Source organism: Struthio camelus, chromosome 1, assembly GCF_040807025.1.
Source record: "Struthio camelus isolate bStrCam1 chromosome 1, bStrCam1.hap1, whole genome shotgun sequence".
NCBI lineage: Eukaryota > Metazoa > Chordata > Aves > Struthioniformes > Struthionidae > Struthio > Struthio camelus.
Genome location: NC_090942.1, coordinates 91,087,243 through 91,107,571, shown reverse-complemented (window position 1 = coordinate 91,107,571; position 20,329 = coordinate 91,087,243). Strand labels below are relative to the sequence as shown.

At 38.3% G+C, this 20,329-nt stretch overlaps 1 protein-coding gene across 2 annotated transcripts in view; it reads right to left on the bottom strand.

Moving 5' to 3' along the window:
• KPNA1 (karyopherin subunit alpha 1) overlaps nt 1-20,329 on the bottom strand; it is a 54,103-nt gene that overhangs the window by 2,970 nt on the left and 30,804 nt on the right. For both annotated transcript variants that reach the window (XM_068931067.1, XM_068931068.1), the window contains exons 8-13: nt 19,468-19,567; nt 18,731-18,894; nt 16,865-16,943; nt 14,704-14,829; nt 1,665-1,792; nt 804-982 (exon numbers count right to left, since the gene is read on the bottom strand). In XM_068931067.1, coding sequence (XP_068787168.1) covers nt 804-982; nt 1,665-1,792; nt 14,704-14,829; nt 16,865-16,943; nt 18,731-18,894; nt 19,468-19,567 — 776 coding nt within the window. The remainder of the gene's footprint in view (nt 1-803; nt 983-1,664; nt 1,793-14,703; nt 14,830-16,864; nt 16,944-18,730; nt 18,895-19,467; nt 19,568-20,329) is intronic.

Genomic DNA, 20,329 nt, shown 5'->3' with positions numbered 1-20,329 from the left:
TTAAGCAGCTAGTCAAACTCAGGCCTTGTAGTCAGAAAGAGATTAAAATACTAGAGTGAGTTGAACTATCTTTGATAGCCAGGAATGATGCTATAATGACATTCAAGCCTTAGCCACCATAGTAAATCTCTAATACTAGGAATTTACAAGCTGTCCAGCTTCAGACTCCTAAATAGTTCTATCATTTCTGTCATCATAGAGCAAGATTATCTTTTCCTCAGTAATACTTAGTTTTGCTGAGAAAAACAGCTGAGGTGAAACCAGATATACCACACAAAACAGCAAATGGCCAGAGTGAATTGAGACGACTTCAGGCCCGCTTACAAGAATACTAACCTTAAGAGCGGTAATACTTCAGAATTAGGATGAAGTGATGCCAGCATGTGCTAGAACCTCAGTACAGCAAAGACTAATTAAAATGAGCAAACCTGGAAGTTGCTATTTGCTTCCAAAATTCTACCAGCCAGCAGAGAGGGAAGGGAAAGACCTGAAACCCGCGTGGCAGAGCAGGGAGCCTGAATTTTATCTGCTAGGGAGGAAAGATACTGAGGCTGAATGACACCCCAAAGGCTCCAGCAGGGTGAAAAGAAAGAAAAGTTGATCCTATACACACTGTCTCCAATCTACATGCAGACAAGGATCATGTAGAAGATGGAGCACTTTGGTTAAATGGACACTTGTCTAAGAACAGTTCATTTTCAGGTAACAGTGATAAGGAAATTAATAGAATCTTGTTTCTGAACCTTTAAGGGGTTCGTGATCATTGCTTTAACTACTACATTCCACAGATGTTTTACTCATACCATATGCTTCTTCAATAAGAGCACAGTAAGGATTAATGCCAGTGCCACTACGTTTGGATTCTTGCTCTCCAAGCCTCAGGATATTCTCCAGCCCATTCAGCGCTACTTGCACAATCTTTGAGTCCATTACTGTAAGGAGGTCACAGAGCGGTTTGATGCATCCCAGTTCTACTAAATACCTGAAAAACACCACATAGAACCCAGTCAATTATCTGTAATGTTATAATTGGTGTAGCCGTTTAAGCGGTTAGACTAAGAACCAAAACAATCAGAGGAAATATCAACTTGATGGAAGAAGCTGGACATCTATTTGTATCTAGTCAACTCTGCTATAACATAAAATATCTTAAAGATATTTCTTATCCATCTATATATGAGAGAGACATAAATATTTTGTTTTATAACAATATCAAGAAATTGTATATAAGCATGTATACTGGTACAAGTTAATAGGAAAAACAATGCACATGATGCCCTTATCTCAGGGGCTTGGGAATAGATCTTTGAAATCTTTCTCTCTAGCTTGCTAATGAACTTTGTTATACTCTACAATGACCACTAAGAAATGAGTCAAAAAGTTTCATGTAGGTCTTTAAAAGAAATAGTTCAATTACATAAAAAAGCATTGTAACTGAAATTAAGTGATTTCTCCATTCAGGAATGAATGGTTCATTCACGACTCGATGCAAAGACATAGCCTCCATAGAGACAAACGCTGGAAGCCTACAGAATTGTATACAGCTCCTGTCAAGACTGCACCAACTCTACATAAAGGTTTTCCAGCTTACAGGTTGTTAGTATGACACCTTGCACAAACACTAATTCACTCAATTGCACAGAAAGATTTGCACTATTTCATACTTGATCTGCTCAGCAGAGCCTCCAGATGTTGCATTTGTGATTGCCCACGCAGCTTCTTTCCTTGTTCGAAACTCAGCTGTTTGCAAAATATTTATAAGAGCTGGGAAGATATGGGCATCTATGACTGTCTGCAAAAAGAAATGACGCATAGGGGTTACAACAAAAATGAGAAATAACTTCCTTGTCCTGAGCTACTTCATGTCCATGTTCAACACAACACATGAAACATCGAAACATTACTTCTCAAAGGGCAAAACACAATTTTCAACTTTACATTCTAAACCCTTATCACTGGGGTCTGTGCTGATCCCAAAAGCAACTCAAAATCTGTTCAAACTGAAGTGATTACCATACTTAATGTGTTACTTAATTATACCTTAATAACAAAGAATGCCACACTTCCCTCCTTTTCTTCCAGATCATAAACCATTCAACTATTAAGTCATTAAAACATTAAGTCATTACAGTCCCCTAAACTGAGAAGAAAGGTCCATAAATCTCTGCATCGTATTATGTTTCCATCAGGTAAGACAACAGAGCACAGAGAGAACGCATCGTTAAGAACTAAAAAGCTCCTCAAAACAAGCAAGCATCAATATATTCTTTCCTAGTGAAAAGGACAAAGCAAAAGATGGTTTAGTAATATGGTTAACTGCTTAGCCCATCAATCTGGTACCAGTCAAATCAGTATTTAAGTCAGCAGTTTAAAGTTTCTAGTAACTTCCTCTGGAAAAAAATCTTTTGCAGTAAGAGAGCAATGAAACAAATTTAGTTACACATTTATGACAAGGATCCAAAATATCTTCAGAAACCTCACTCAAAGGAGTAAGAGCTTGGGATTTCATTTCTAAACTACCATTTCATAAATACATGTCATCACAGAACTGGTAAAGATGAATTCAAAGAAAGCCAAAGAGATCCTTTTCTATCAGTTACATTTAATACAACATAAAGCTATAGTCAATCCATCCTTTGCACCAACCAGGTCAATAATCCCATGGATCACTGACTCCTTTATCACAAGATCTTCACCTCTAATATGGCAATCTGGGATTCTGAGGCAAAAAAAAAAAAACTGTATCATCTTGACACTTATCATAAAACACAATCTGAACAGAACTGGAATTGGTTAAGAAAAACATTTTCTTACATTTTAATGGCTTTTAACATTAAAATGTTTCATATTATGTTAGACTGAAGAAAAAAAAAGTCCACTGAGAGTGAGAAGATTCTACATGAGTTCTTTTTCATTCTCTACAGTGCTTAAGGCACTGGAAACTATAGCTTTTATGGTCCTGCCATCAAACTCCACTTCCCCAAAGGGCAGTAGTTTAAACGAACAGTAATGGTGGAATGAAAAAAACCACACACACACACACACATTATGGTTTCATTGCTCTTTCAGGGAACACATCTTATGGTTATGCTGACCATAACACCAACGCATCTTTTCTGGAGTGTATGGTAGCATGTTTTGAAGGAAAGTATCAGAGACCACAAAATCAGTGCAAAAACATTTCAGGATGTCTTTTGTCTTTGCTGAACATTTTGAAATTTCAGATTATAAAATATGAATCAATGATAGTTACAGAAATCCTGATTTGCAGCTTTGTCCTTTCAATTACACCTCCATCATCCCATGTTATATTAGACTCATATCTTGTAAAGAATGTTTAGCAAAAAGTCCTGAACTGAAATTTCTGAATGTGAATACTGTAAATAGTAGGTTGTAAATAGGAGCCAGCTAGATTAAAAATATATTGTTTTTCAGAACACAGGATTCATTTTTTCTCCTGAATTACATTATACTAGAAAAAAATGCTTCATTTTTTATGAATATAAAAACACAGCACACGTTCTGAAATATTCTCTACAGAGAGAGCTAGAGATTCAAACAATGTGCAGATGATAGGATATGTCAGAGCATTAGTATTTTACTGTTCTAGCAAAAAAAAAAAGTAAATTTAAGATCTCTTTATTTCTTCTTAAATCCTTCCCCACAAAAGAAAAAAAAAACACTTTTACAAGAGATTTCTTTCCTTAGAAAATGTCTTATTAAGACCAACATTTTTCATAAGTACCAAAGTCAAACTATGCTACATGATAGCATGCACCTAAGTGAGCACATTTTAGCTGACAAGCAGTTGGGTACTTTCAGCCTTTCTTAACGCCTGAAGAAAAAAAGTTACTTAGAATCATTTCAAGTTAAACCTGTAAAATAGTGGCAGAGCTCCAGAACAAAGGGAATTAGCAACAGGAGGGCAGCAAATGGGAGAATCACAAAAGATCTAATTTATTTTTCTTCTGCTTCAATCAATTTTGAATTCTTTGCTTCAAAGCAAACTCTGATGGGCAAAAGCACTCTTCTGAGAGTGGAGAAATATGCATTTGAACCCTTTCAGAGGGAACTGAACCCAGGTCTCCCATCTCTTACGTGGGTACTCTAACTTCTGAGCTACTATATAAAAGGTTAACAGGCACCTTGCTCACTTTCTGCTCTGCAGTGAAGTCAGCTATCTTTACCCAAGTAGAACAGGTTAAAACACCAGGATGACTTACAGCCTCTCATAAGTGCTTCACCCAAGGCTCAAGGTTATCAGTCACTACAGTGTTCCTTAATGCTGGACATGCAGGTAAGCGTTGCCGCCACCTCACTGTAGCACGAGTCCCAGTTACAGGTACTTAACTGTCCCTCTGAAGTACAGCAACGTTTTTAAACTGACAATCTGGTAACAGCTGAAATTCACAGAGCTTAGATTTATAGCATAAACACTATCCGGATCACAAAATAGTTTGCGTTGACCTTAAATACGATTCACTACATTTCAAAAGTCCAGTTAAGCTTCATTAGGGTAGAAGCAATAAAGCGTTAATACAGAGAAAGTGCTAGCACCATCTGTTTAATTTTAAACATCACGTCAGACAGCCTTACAGCAGTTATTCTTGAAAGCAAACTAGAACGCAGAACGACTTCTAACTCTATAATTCAAATGGGAGCAACTGTTACCGTAGCTACAGGCCACACTTTCCCTCACAGTTAACTTTTTTCTAAGGGATAAAGTAGTAAGTTATTAAACTAGAGTATGTTTTTGTTTTGTTTTTTTAAAGAGAAGCAAACCTCAGGCACAGTGAAACCCTAAAAGACTGTGGTAGGATGAGGGGCTTTGAACTTCTGAGGATTTAGAAAGTGCTCATGCGAATGAGCTTACTTTGTCGGTATCACCACATTGTGCATCTGACTTGTGGAAGTGTGTAGAAGACTAAAGTAAACGTAGTACATACAAAAAATGCTCAAAATCAGCACAGTTTTCACACAAAATGGAAACATCTCAGTACAGGGATTTCAGTTCAACAGCTTTAAAAACGTTATAGAAGTAAAATGGAAATGACAAAAATAAATGTAAAGTTGTTTTATGTCTAAGGGATGTCTAAGCATTCTTTCTGAGCAGCTGATATATGGCAATACTTTTACTTATCAACGCCCTCTGAACGTGACTCAAATTTTTAATGGTGTCTGATAACAGCAGACCAATGAGGTAACAAAAATTTGAAGAAACATTTCTAAAACCACACAATTTGTAGCAGTTTTACGTGGCTTTTTCAATCTAAATTACTGTTGCGTTTCCTTGTAAGAACAAAACATACTCACATCCTGCTTACAGCAGTGACCAACAGCAGATGCACAGGAAAGAGCATGAACTCTCTTCATGTCTCTCTTCAGCTCAACCTTTTTTCCCCCTCTTTGAGCGTTCGGTTTTACTGTACTTCATATGACAAGACATCTGTTTGTTCTAAACATGGCACCTGTTCATTTCTCTGATACCTCTTCATTTGATGATCTTGCTTGAAAGCAAAGTATAGTTATGTCCTTTTCCCCTTCTCCAATGCCACTCACGATTCTAGTCCATATTTTGCGGTTCTCCTTACCACCCACTCCTACTATATCCTCTTAAAACGGGTCTGCATACACCAGAGATTTATACTAGAATCAGAATGGGGATTTCCTTGTTGTCTTTCATTACAACTCTGATGATTTCTAATATTTAAGTTGTTTTTAGGCTGCTAGGAGGCACTGAGACGACATATTCAAAATACCTGTAATCCCTAAATCTCTTTTCTGCATAATAGCTAACCCACAGCACATCCTTTAATACGTGAAGTTAACACTGAAATTTCTCCCCAAACTGCATCCTTTCATATTTGTCTGAACTGATTTATAATGCTTGGAATCTCACGTAGTCCTTCAGCAAATCTGGCTCTCATTTTTACAACCCTGAACGGCTTAAAATCAGCAAACTTTGTCCCCCCCAAATATTCACCCCTTTTTTCCCCCCTAGATTATTTATGAAAATGATGAACAGCAGGGATTCTAGCACAATTACCTGAAGGACTCCAGTGTGGTTCTCCCCACCATTGGAAAACTGATCATTTGACCATTTATTTCCACTATATGATTTATTCCCACTGATCTTTTCATCCTTTATTTGCAAGAGGGACCTCTTCTGTTCCACTATAACACACTTCTTTTCTGAGCCTTCATCAGAGGCTTTGCTGAAAACTTCCTGGAAATCCACATAGCCTGTATCAATGGGATTTCCTTTACTCAGATGCTCAATGCCCTTCAAAGTACTCAAGATGATCTGTGAAGTATGATCTCCCTCTAGAAAAGCTGTGCAGACTTTCATAACTTGTCTATTAATCTCTCTCTACTAACTTTCTTCTTTCTTATCAGATTTTACCACATCAGACTTAACTATTTTCTGCATCCGTGAAATCCTTTGTAAAAGTTAGCATCACAACTGTCACCTTCTATTCTCCGATATAAAAATAGGGGCTGCATATCACAGTTCAGCTATTCTGTATGTAAGTGCCTTTAGAAATTTTGGATGAACGCCATCCAAGTTTGTTACTGTTCTGTTTATTTGTTCTAAAATTTCTTCTGACTGACACTTCAAGTCAAGGTAAATCCTCCTACTCATCTTTTGTAAAGAAGAGTAGTGGAATGGAAGTTCCACAGTTTCCTACTCTGTGAGCACCAACCAGCACAACAAATACATGTAATGTTTCTATCATCTTGTTTGAATCCTCTTTTTCCAGGATGAGCATCAGATGCTTCAGAAAGGTTCCAAAGTCTTAAAATGTGTTTGAGAAAAGATTTCTGTATTTTCCATCAGTTATTTCACAAAAATCTCTAAATTCATCTTATATTTTTATGCTCAGTTTGCCACATTCTGTGGTTACCTGTTTTTTCTTATTTGGACATAACTTCAATTTTTTTAAGGCTATTTTACTTAGCCTTATTGCTTAGTCATGAAAGCTTTTTTGTGGACTCTTAAAGTGTCTTTTTTTTTTTTTTTAAACAGGTAATATTCATTTGCTTTGACTCTGCAAGAAGGTTGTCTACCTCTTGGAAACATTCTATCCTTTTTCTTTCTTTTTAATCAAGCTTCTTCACTTTATAGCATTTGATTTTAAAAATGGAGCTACATAAAAGTGAATATTCTGAAATGTATTACATTTGCCATGACATTAAATGTAAATACATCACAGTCAATATTAGGGAACAGCTCTTCAGTATCACAGAATGGTTGAGGTTGGAAGTGACCCCTGGAAATCATCTAGTCCAACCTCCCTGCTCAAGCAGGGTCAGTGTTGCCCAGGACCCTGTCCAGACAGCTTCTGAACATCTCCAAGAATGGAGACTCTACAGCCTCTCTGGGCAACCTGATCCAGGGCTCTGTCACCCTCACAGTCAAGAAGTTTTTCCTCATGTTCACACAGAACTTCCTGCATTTCAGTTTGTGCCTGTTGCCTCTTGGCTGTCACTGGGCACCACTGAAAATATTCTGGCCCCATCCTCTTGATACCCTCCCTTCAGATATTTAAATGCATTTAAATAAGATCCTCCCCTCAGCCTTCTCTTCTCCAGGCTGAAAAGGCCCAGCTCTCTCAGCCTTTCCTCATACGGCATGCTCCCGTCCCTTCATCATCTTAGTAGCCCTTTGCTGGACTCGCTCCAGGAGCTCCATATGTCTCTTGTACTGGGGAGCCCAGAACTGGACACAGTACTCCAGATGTGGCCTCACTAGGGCTGAGGAGAGGGGAAAGATCACCTCCCTTGACTTGCTGGTAATGCTCTTCCTAATGCACCCCAGGATACCATTGGCCTTCTTGGCCACAAGAGCATTGTTGGCTCATGGTCGACTTGTCCTCCAGGACTCCCAGATCCTTTTCTGCAGAGTGGCTCTCCAGCAGGTCAACCCCCAACTGGTACTGCTGCATGGGGTTATTCCTCCCCAGGTGCAGGACCCTGCACTTGCCTTTGTTGAAATTCATGAGGTTCCTCTCTGCCCATCTCTCCAGCCTGTTGAGATCCCTCTGAATGGCAGCACAACCCTCTGGTGTCTCAGCTATTCCTCTCAGTTTTGTATCATCAGCAAGCTTGCTGAGCAAATACTCTTGCCCCTTCATCCAGGTCACTAATGAATAAGTTGAACAATACTGGACCCAGTATTGACTCCTGGGGGTCCTAGCGACAGGCCTCCAACTAGACTCTGTGCCACTGATCCCAACCCTCTGAGCTCTGCCATTTAGCCAGTTCCACTCATCTAGCCTGCACTTCCTGAGCTTGTCTACGAGGATGTTATGGGAGATGGTGTCAAAAGCCTTCCTGAAGTTAAGGTAAACAACACCCACTGATCTCCTTTTCTACTCTGCCAGTCACTCCATCATAGAAGGCTATCACATTGGTTAAGAATGATTTCCCCTTTGGGAATCCATGCTGACTACTCCTGATTACCTTCTCCTTCATATGCTTAGAAACGGTGTCCAGGATGAGCTGCTCCGTCACCTTCCTAGGGATCAAGGTGAGGCTGCCTGGCCTCTAAGTTCCCTAGGTCCTCCTTTGTGCTCTTTTGGAGAAGGGAAGTTACATTTGCTTTCCTCCAGTCCTCAGGCACCTCTCCTGATTGCCAAGACCTTTCAAAGATGATTGAGTGGCCTTGTAATGACATCTTAAATCAGTATTATGTGCTATCCCATACAAAGTGAATTTGCTGCTCCTCCTTCAGGTTCCTTGACTAGTGTTCCCACCAAGTCACTTACAGTGACTGTACCTGCAAAAATTAAGTCTCAGCATCATGTGTCTACATAAAATTCATCATATATATGTGAAAACAACTGAAGTTTTACAGCATCGTTGTGCCTCCCTGCTCTACTTCCTGCCCTACTAATATATTCCTCTCCTTCAGGCCTGAAATTTCAGTTCATAGGGATTCTCACTAACTTGTGATCCAGTTACTTGGTTTACTTGATTTGATTTACAACTTGTAAAATAGCTTGGCAAATACTTGTAAGTCAAACTTACCATATACGATAGCATGCAAGTTCTGCTACAAATCCACAGCCATCTCTGAGAATCAGAAAGCACTTCAACTCTCAGTTCTAATGGACTTATGTCATGGACATAGACAACCGAGTCCAAAAACCCTAACCCCCGTTTAAAGTAAACTATTAGCTAGTTTAGACAAGGTTGCTACTGCTGTCAGGAAGAAACTGCACTATAACGAACAGCACCCTGCTGAGGAGTCTCCAACCTTCAGAGTTTGTCCTACAAAAGAGAGAGCAATATAAGCTGCTTTGACTGGTGAGGTTTAAATATAGGATAAAAGAATTAAAGCTCTGCTGTCCTCAGTGCTGTATGATGTGTGGGATTCATCAGCTGTGGAAACCTGAAAACAGATTTTGTATTTAAACATTTACTTAAACCTGAAAATCATTCATTTTGACTTCTGCTGGTCCACAGACAAAGCAAATGCAACATTGTCAGCAATGCTGTATTTGGCTCTTAATTGAGGTTGTTTTTTTTTTTTTTTTATTTTAAAGTTCTGCTGCCACAAACAACACATGTAGACTTTAGACCACTGGTGCAAACTATGGCATGAACCAAATACATTTTATATGTCAATAATTTGTTACACAGCTTGCTCATGTATACCACAGCTCAGTGCGTGCACTGTGTCACTCCTTTTCCATTTCCCTAATCTTGCCGTGGCGTGTTCAGAGAAGAGGATCTGACAATTCATAGCTTGTGTCTTTACTTCAATCTGTAAAAATGCATTTCGTTCTAGACGTTCCAGTAATAGGCAATGTAGCATTTGTTACATTTGCCCATGTCATATTTCAGCAAGGACAAAAAAATTCTAAAGAAGGAAAAATATGGCACAGACCCTGTTGCTGCTGTGCCTAGCGGTACTCAGGTTTCCAGATGTGCTTGTGAGAATTTAAGGTGTATCAGAAAATAAGCAATAAATTTCTTAACCTATCAACAGCAGAAAACTCCGGTGATGTCTTCACTGTCAGATGTGGAAGACTGTATCTGGTGTACTGCCTTTTATAACCTTTCAACAGGTTGCAAAGTTAGACAGAGAACATTTTCTGAGGCATGTGAAAGCCTTTCATACCCTTCAGAAGGGTCGACAGTCAGGATTTAGCTTCAGTTGTGCAGTTCTCCTTCTGATTCCCAGGAAGATGGAGTTCCCCTTCTCCCTGACTGGGGAAGCTATCCACTGAAGTACAGCAAAGCTGTATACAAACTAGGAAATTAACAAACAAAAACTATACTTAGTGACAATCATGACTGCATCAGGAGATACACATCCAACCCAAACCTTAGAAGCACAGAAATAAAGAGGGGAAAGACTGCTGTATTCCATCACTTTTCTGTTGCCTAGATACTGTTGAGAATACACTCTGAAAGGCTTTCACTTCCACCTTTGGTGGGCAAAAAACCCAATAACCTCCCGTGCTTTAATATTAGCTACAAAGAAATTTCAGCACTTACTTTCAAACATTTCACATATGTCAATTTATATTGCTTAAACACTTGAAAGAGTTCATTTGATTGTGCTTGAGTGCAATTCTAATGGTGTTAGGCTGCTGTCCTATCTTTTAGGAATGGCAGTGAAAGCCTTTGGAGTGTGCTACCAAACAGCATTGCAGGCAATATGAAAGTGGAAATGAATATAGAAGTCCTTCCCTCTAACTTTGTATTTCTATACTTTAGAGTGGGTGGGAGGAGAGCGTATAACCCAATGCAATCTTAAACAACACTAAATATAGTTCTGTCTGTTAATATAGTTTAGGTAAAATACCTATTAGATTTACCAAAATATTTCATTTTTAACTTGGCATGCAGAAATGATCGCTAGATTACACCCTGAGCACTATTAAAAGTTTCCAAAGGTTTCTAACAACCTGACTGTTCTGGAGCAACAACCCACTAGTTAAATCAACTGGTAGCTTGCAATAATGTGGTTTACAATGCAATGCAGGTATTTAACTTCCAGGAAAAAAATTATCACGGGCCAAAAATATTCTAGTCTGATTCCTGACTAAGGATTGTGAATGGTCAAAATCCGATTAACAGTGGGACTGGAATGGATCTGGCTACAGTCTGCGTCCTCTAGAAAGAACTATCAAGTAACTTGAAGGGACTACGGAAGGAAGGGAGAAAAATGATTTAGTTTTGAGCTGAATCTAGTATTTTAAAATTCCTTCTGTAAGAAGGACCAATTTTAATTCATTACAATGTGTAAGGATTTATCTGAAAATTCATTAAGAAAAAAATAACTCATGGATGAAATGGGTTCATCCATGAACTCAAATTGAAGTCAGACATTCTTCAGAGATGGGAACCATCCCTTGTCCTCATATAGCTACTGAAAACAGACCAAGCTTTTATTCTCCATTTTGGCTTATGACTATCTTCAAGAAGCACTGCTAAACAACATTTTCCAGCTTCAGAAAATGATTTTTAACTGTTTTTCAGCTCAAACATTTACAATGATTTTGACATTGACTAAGAGTTGTCTGAAGGAACACCTCAGAAAAGGAATTTTATGGGAAAAACAGACCTATCAGCTCTGGAACCGAAAGGAAGAGTCATTACATCTTGTACTTCACATAACAAAATCTCCGGGCTGTGACTGGAGACTAATAGTCATTGCAATTATGTCTGTAATTGCCAATTTATACTTCCAAGAAGCAGTGCCCTCCAGATTTCCTATCCCTTGAATGTCCTTCGCTTCTCAGTTTTCTCCTACCGGGTCTCCCTCCATAGTTCTAAACGTCTAAACCTCAGGATGGACATGATTTGCAAAATGTCGTAATCACCAAGATATTTATCTCTCGCTCAGGATCAGAGGTGCTTTTTTTTTTTTTTTTTTTTTTAATCTCAGTTTTATAGCTGTCAGTTTAGATTGAACTGGGTATGCACTTAGGATAGTCAGCGTTTCACTATAACAATATATGCACGGCTTGGAGTTCAAATGCAGCTCAGCTATTCTGAATTGGGCCTGAATGGTTCTTGAATGAGGAACTTTGTCAGCTTTCACTTTAGAGAAGTTTCTTCTCACACTGCCTTCCTGGACTTGAATACAAACATTCATCAACAGGCTTCCAACGTTGTCTGTGACCTATCCTAAGGCAGCTAACTTAGGCTGGATTCTTCTAACTCTAAATGTATTTTGTTGATTTGGTTGACACTGTCTTTTCTTCCTGATGCACGAACCCTGGGAAAGGGAGCGTCTGCCCAGATAACCACCACAACTATTTTTCTACACAGAGCTAAAAGGCTTTTTGCGCTTCTAAAGGATCACTTGTTACAGATTAAGGTGTGATATTAATGGCTCACAGCATTAAAGCTCATCACTCTGCCTTGCACCTCCCTCCTAAGTCATAGAGCAGTTCAAATCCATACTCAGTAGAAAGGAAGCTGATCTAAAGCTGGTGATACGACGCTCCGAAACCTTTAAAAATTGCTAAATAAACACATGCTCACGTGTGCCTAAATTTTATTTAGCAAGACTAGGCAAGTTTTGCTAACATTTGACAAAGGAAAGACTACTTTATACTCTCTTGTTTTCAAATAAAGATGGGACAATAGTTTAGAAGACAGGGGCTTATCAAGGCCGTAGTTAGACTACCCACTTAAAGCCTTAATTTTAAAGGTTTAAGAATATTGTGAACACGATGGCATGCTACAATGAATAGGATGACATGGTACATTGAATACTTAAGCTGAAGTCACACAAAGGAATATTCTATTGAATTAGTTTCCAGCTGTACCAGAATCTAAATTATCCCTAGGACTCCTCACAACTATATCTTCAGTAGATCAAGAATATGAAAACAGAGATAGTGACATTTTGAAAAGATGCTCTAATCATGATTTCACTTTCTATGCCACTTCAGATATTTAGCACTTAATGGAATGATCTGTATGAATATCCCTCTGATTTTCTCAAGCACTCCTGAGGCTGCAACATTCCTACATGACTGTGCCTCCGAAAGCACCTCTCAGATAGACTTGGAGAAATACAAAATTAAGACATGGGTTGGGGTGGACTCTTCCCCAGAAAATACTCTTAGGCTTTCCAGGAAAAGCAGCAATAGCCTTCTAAATAGAAACCTGGAAGAGCAGCAGTTTCTAAGGCAGTAACTGTAAGGATAAGGAAGCTAAAAGATTCTTTCACTGCAAGACAAGGAAAGGCAAAAGTATTTTTACCTTATTGCAAGTGGTTGTGGCTACCTACCTGCTGTCTTACACTTGCTGACTGTATAGCAATTACAATTGCTGACACAGGTTAAAACAGGGATACACTTGCTGATTTTATATAGGAATTTTTCTCATACATTCAGCTAATCCAGAGATCTAATACACACTCCACAATAACGTTAGAACCAAAATTCTCAGAGCTGTACACCCAGGTAACGTTAAGCGATCATATCCTTCTGTTTCTGACAAAAACATGACCTCTGCTGGTATGACTAAAATCTTTAGTGAGAATGATGGAGCAAGTAACCGTAGGAGTACTAATGAAGGTTTATTTGGCCTCAGTTCCACTTTCATCTTAATCCCATCCTTATATCAGAGGAGAAAGACCTACAGGGTTTTCCATCTTCATAAGTTTTTGTTTTCTTGTGTATTCATTTTCCTGTGTATTCATTTTCTTACATGTGCATCTCTGAGGTTAAGACATTCATACTCAATTCCAGTAAGCTTATCAGAGACTGAATTATCTTCCTCAAAAGTCTTAAATTTATTTCCTATTCTTTCTGAGATGCAGACAGAGACTTGCTCATTAGAAGTACTAAGACATCATGCTGTCCCTTCAGCAGCTAGATGTTCTTCATAAGGAAGAAGGTATAACTGAAGACTGCAATACCACCTGCAAAGCACGGTAATACACATTTTCCTCGGAAAAATTGCAGCCTTTTTACAATTTCCTGCAAGTTATCTGCAAGAAGAGAAGTAATCCCATCCCTTAGGTAAAAGGGGTTAACCATTTCATGCTAATTCTGACCGTATAGGATAAATAATCAGAAAAAGGCTAGCAGATGTCAGACTGGCTTCCAAGGAAAATGAGATGGAAGAAAGGAGCACTCCTTGGCCGTCTTTGCCAATGTATTAAAGTCTTGGCTTACTTTCTGAGTGAGCATGCATTGTTTCTGCCTGGTTACTAATGAGTGAGAAGAATATTTCTCATGTTCTAATATTTCATATTCCTCAAAGAATAGATGCCTCATATTAGACTTTTATGCTTCTTTGTCAAGCTCTAAAAATAGTCCCTATATCCAGTGAGAGAGAAGAGCACTGAAAAATATATCCTTAGAAAAATTAAATTTAATTTAGATGTAGAATCTTGAATTCAACTGTCTTGATGGGGACCTTGCATACTTATCAGCCTCATTTTGGCATTCTCTGGCATGACTGTTTCTCCCTCCTTATAATCTGCATATACCTACAACCCTAAATAGGTCTAACTTGCATCTGACGGATGACTGGGCCATTGAAACACGCTGAGCACGCACAGGGCCTATAACATATTTCCACTTAAAAGTAAGTATATATCTGTGTGATTGTGTAAACACACAAATGTGCATTTCATAAACAAAAAAAAAAAAAAAGTGTATCACCTGATGTGTGTTTCTTCTGGCCTGCAAGACAAAGATTACTGATCATATCTGAAAAGGTTACCTGGATCTGGGCTCTGTTGCCAGCTGTTATATTAGATATTGTCCAGCATGCTTCCTTTTTGATAGATTCTTTTGGGCTGCTTAGCAAGTGCAGTAAACTCTGCAGGGCTGAACAATTCAGAATTACCTGTGTGCAAAGGAAAAACACATCTTAGACTAAATTTAGGATAGTAAATCACCTGGAATAAGGAACAGTGTTGCCAAGAATTAAAGTATTTCCCAATAGATGATCCCCAAAAAGTTAAAAACTAAATAGAAATTTAACAATAAATAACACAAAAACAATAAAAACCCACAGTGCAAGAACTAAGAAACATATGCCTGCCTTCACTGTATTTTAGGCGTCACCTGAACAGAACAAGATACTAGGTCCATTATGATCATGCAAAAATAAGATGGGAAGATTTTCCTGTATTCTTGTCTTCATATTTTGGTATACCTGGAAGCTCTAACTACTTCCGTTTCGTACATCGGCTGGCACGGAGGGCAGATTGCTGCCAGTGTTGCACCCAATGACAGAACAGAACAGCAGAGAACAGAAATGATGTGGGAAAACCTGTATTTCCAAAATTAAATTTTAAATGCCCCCAAAATATAAGAAAATACACCCCAAAATAGGTATGTTACCAGATAAGAATACTTGATTCCATAATGTTTGATAGCGAAGGGCTTTTTGATCTCTTTGAAATAGAATAACAAGATTCAAGATTATTGAATAATAAACAACAAATTTTAAATAAAACTGCAAATTCCTACAAGTGAGTCAAAACCGTGAAGAGTCTATGAAGAAAAAGGGTAGTTTTGGAATCTGTGGACTGAATCTCCTTGCTCATCTCTCTCTCTCTCTCTCTCTCCCTCTCCTCGGCTCTGCACTTATTCCTAAAAATTTTTTGCTCCAACCTTAAAAAAGTTCAAAGATTATGGTTCAGGTTTTTTTATTAGATATGCACTGGGAAGAGAAAAGATTTCTTTTTTCCCCTGAAACATATTGTTTACCTTCTTGGCCATCTTTAAACACTGGCAGCCTTCAATAGTTGGAAATGAGATATTAGGAAAAGGCATGGTTTGTGCTCTGAGGCAGTACTGAGAACTTTTCAGGCACTTGGCTTGTATCTTGCTTATATGCTCAGACTGGTTGTCAAAGTTGGGTCCTTCCTTCTCCCTTCCAGATCTAAGGGTTTTTTTTTACATGTATTCTGTCCCCTTCCCCTACCTGCCCCCTTTAGCATACAGCATAGCTCGATAGTTCCACAGGCAATCTTATTTAAAGAGTTCTCTAGAATTTTAGGAATGCTGATGGTAAAATCCTATTTAAAAACTATGGGCAGCAAAAAAGTCAAAAGAATTTGTTGAATTGAAATTTAAGATTTATGCAATATTTAATGACCTGCAATACATAAGATTCAGTGAGTCTGTGTGGTTTTATCCTTAATGAAATCACTAAATGTACCTCCAAATCATTCTTACGACCAATTTGTGAAACAAAGAAACCAGTGAGAAAATACAAGCACGTTTATGCAACTCAGCTACAAAACAAACATAACAATCACAAAATTATGTAAAACTCTAGCACTAATGATAAAATATCCAAATAGCGTCTTGTTGCTGCTAATTCATCGTTGTCTCCAATTTCATTGTCAAGCCCACCAAGCAGTAGGATGACAACCTCTTGCTGGGAAGATGAGGCATCAGGTTCCTACTTCCCAGTTTAATTATTTCAAACAAGAGGGAGCCACTGCTTCTTACTGATGCTTCTCCAAGCATATGCCCAGACTCTGTTATACACCACCCAAACCTGACCAGATACTCTTTTTGGTGTATTCATCATAGACTGTCAACAGCATGAGAGGTGACAGACCTTCAATGGCCCTAACATGTCACATAATTCAACATAAAATTCAGCCTAAAATGAAAACTTACTTTAAATACACCAAAAGAGAAAGGCTCGAACGGTACTGCACAGCTATGCAAAAATCCCAAACAGGGCTGCAGCAGCTCAGGACTGAAGAGGAAAACTCTGAAAACCACTACGCATTTTGAGGCAACTAGTGTCATCAACCCTTCACTTTCAGGCTTCAAAAGGAAAAGGCGGAGGTGCATGTGTGCAAGTTACCACAATTAAGAGAATGAAAATCAGCAGTACAACATCAGTGAATCCATACCTGGGTCTGGATATCATCTCCTGTTACAATGTTCCCAACAGCTCGTAAGGCAGGAGACACGACTTTGTAGTCACTGTGCCTAAAATTACCAAAGAAAAATTTAGTGTTAACCATCCCAAAGCATTTCCATCTTTACCTCCTTAGAGAAGGAGCATCAGCCAGGGAAAAACTTCCCTGTTAAATCTGACCCAACTCTGACACCCTTTAATTTTATACTAATGGTAACTCTTTCTAAGGCTACTTGGGACCTTAGATATTGTTTATCAGCAAGAAAAAACTGAAATATGGGAGTAGAAAAGATCCATTTCAATACCTCATTTCAATAGTCAACAAGTATAAAAAAGTGCTGCCTTCTACAAGAATCAAACATTTAGAACCACATTGTTGACATGGGAACTCAACAGCAGCCAAAAATCTTGCACAGTATTCTTAGAGTTGATCGTTTGAAATTAAGAGCTTTTTTCAACAGGAAATATCAAATCCATCAAGATTCTCCTAAATTTCACATGGGTTTCTCCCTTTCAGCAGCATTCTGAGCCTAAAGAATTTCTTCCAGAATGCAGGATACTTAAATAAATGCAAGATGGCTAACCTGAGTTCCTTAGTGCAGACCCTGTATACATAAAGCTAGTATGCCAGTTGACAACTGTCAATCTGTCATTAACTAACTTATTCCAGAAAGAATGTTTCTGTGAGAGCATTACCAAAAAAAAAAAACAAAACACTCATTTTCCCTTCAATAACTTCACTAAAACTGTAAAATTCCAACTGAACATTTACCTCTTAGAAATCAAATTTGTGCTTAGAAAAGCTTCAACATACACAGTGACAATACTAAGAGCACCCAATCAATTTACAGCCTGGTTTTTCAAATTTACTTAGTATCTATTACTGATAAGATAGTATAGGCATCTTCAAGAGAAAAAAAAAATTACCAGCTTTAACTGCGAAATGTACTTAAAGAATGTAACATGCAAATATGCAGGGAACGAGCAAGAGGAACATGGACAGAAGTCCTGTGTTTAACTTAACCATGTCCCCATATGGCCATTTTATCATCTTTGTCATCATATCCGTTCCCCTCTACCCCCAATCATCATTATTAATGTTAGCATTGGAATAAACAGAAGGGTAAAGGAAAGGTAAAGCAAGGAATTTTTTTCTGAAATGAAAACACTTCCTTATAAGAATGTACCTTAGCCAATACATTCTATTTCTTAATCCAGTGTCAGATTTGCTTTAATCTTAATAGCCTTAATTTTTTTTTTTTTTTTTTTAAATCAGTGCAAACCATGATTTCTTTTTCTTAGGAAACTGAACTCTCCATGACCCTCCCTTATACCTTAAGAAATGATTCTGAACTAGGCAACTCTTCCCCGACCCCAACTTGCAAAGCTCCATTTTACTGACCAAACTGGGTTTACACTGAAATACTCTTCTACAACAGAGGTTTAGGAAATTATTTGCATTTAGTGTCCCTGAGGTCAATTCTAATAAATTTTATCGTTTCTTAATTTTGGAAGTTTCATCCGTAGTTAATTATAGCATAGTAATTATAACATGGACCTTAATAGGACAGGCAAAATTTCATTATATATGATTTATTTCCCATTTTACAAAAATATAGCTGTTAGACATGGCGAGGGGGAATTTCTTAAAGAACAAAACTAGCGCAAGAAAAGTTACGTTGTTTCTCTTACTCATGACAGATAGAGCACATTAGAGACAGGTAAAATTAAAAAATTGACATCTTGCTTTTTAGAAATTACTAAATTTCAGGATAAATCTACCTAAACTTTCTGTTGCAGGAACCCTGACTTCAGGGAAAAGAGCGAATAATATATTTGCTTAGAATGAGTTTCTTACATCAACAGTTCCACAAGTCTTCTGCACACTCCTGCATCAATCACAGCCTGGATTTTATCATTGGGGCCATCAGACAAATAGGACAAAGCCCAGCAGGCATCAGCTAACACATCTGTATCATTGACAAAGAGCAGCCAGGAAAGCACACTAAGACAAGGTGAAACCTGCGAGACATTAAAGAGATGCATACATTGTGCAATTAAAAGAGCCAGAAAATCTACTAATACATCAACTCATTCTGCATGTGACAACACAGAACCAATGCATTGGCAACTCAGGCTGGAATACTCAGAAAATTTCACTTAAGTAGCAATTCTGTGCAGGGATGTAGCTATACAAGTACAGAGGAGCAAGTCAGCAGACGAGCACGTTTGGGAATTCTTCAGCCTCTGTAGTACAATGTCTAGCAACAGCTAAGATGTACCATACTTTGCATTTAAGCAACCAAAGTGGTACAGTTTTGTTCTCCTACGGGATGAGCATCTCAAGTACAGGAAGAATAGCAAACAGCTAGGGGGCAGCAATATCAAACTCTCAAAGCAATGGTTGTAAATGTCTGCCCAAAGGACTAAATATAGTCACAAACTTCATTTGTAAGAAGCTCATATATCGGCTCAGAGAGAAATTCTGAAAAGGGAAATATTTCTGCTGTCTAGTTTGAGCTTTACCTCACCCTTTTTACTGCTTATTTGGACACCGCCACCACTCAGTGCATTGCCTTTCCAAGTATGTCTTACCTTGGCAAAATCTGGAGGAGGATTCTTCCCTCTGCAGAGGTTGGATAGAGCCCATACAGCATTTCGGGTCATAGTGAGACGATTCTGTTTTGAAAGCAATCTAAAACCAAAACAAATAACCTTTGCTTTTTAATTTAAAGTAAGGCAACCTGGAAGGGTCATTTATCGACTGCATCAATCACAAAAAGTGAGCCTGAGTTTCCTTTAAACTGACACAAGGGGAAAATAGGCTAGAATTTTTTCTTCAATGAAAAATGAATCCCAGAGAAAATCATGCTCAGTGGCCGGATACTAACACATATGCTTGATAAACCCTAGCACCCTGACTAGAACAGTAACGGCCCACACTCCAAAAGCGTGTGCATTGAATTGCTTAGATACTGACATGGCAGATTAACAGTCAAAAGGCACAGGAATTGTGACAAAACTACTGTAAATGAAAGGATCTTTTTGCAAGCATGCAGGTAGTTTTGGAGAATACTCTTTTCACTGAATAGCCATTTTTGTGTCAAAGTTTCAGTCTGTCAGCCTTATTCTTAACCTTGCGCTTTTGTATACAAAAGTTTACTAGGGAAGGAGAACAAAACTTTTCCTTTATAAAACAGAGAACACATATGACCAGGTTTAGGGCTTTATAACCATTACAGTCACTTATCTCATTGCAATTATAGTCCACAGATATCCCTGTATCCAAAAATCAATCCTAGCACTGACAAAGACTTCTATGCAGCTAATTAAGTCAAACACAGGGTGAAGCCTCTAAACAATGCATGTTCCTGACAGCTTAGAAATGACAAGTCGCAGTGTTCTTTGGCCTAAGAGGAATGCAGTAAGGCAGGATCTAGTTTTTCCACAACTATAA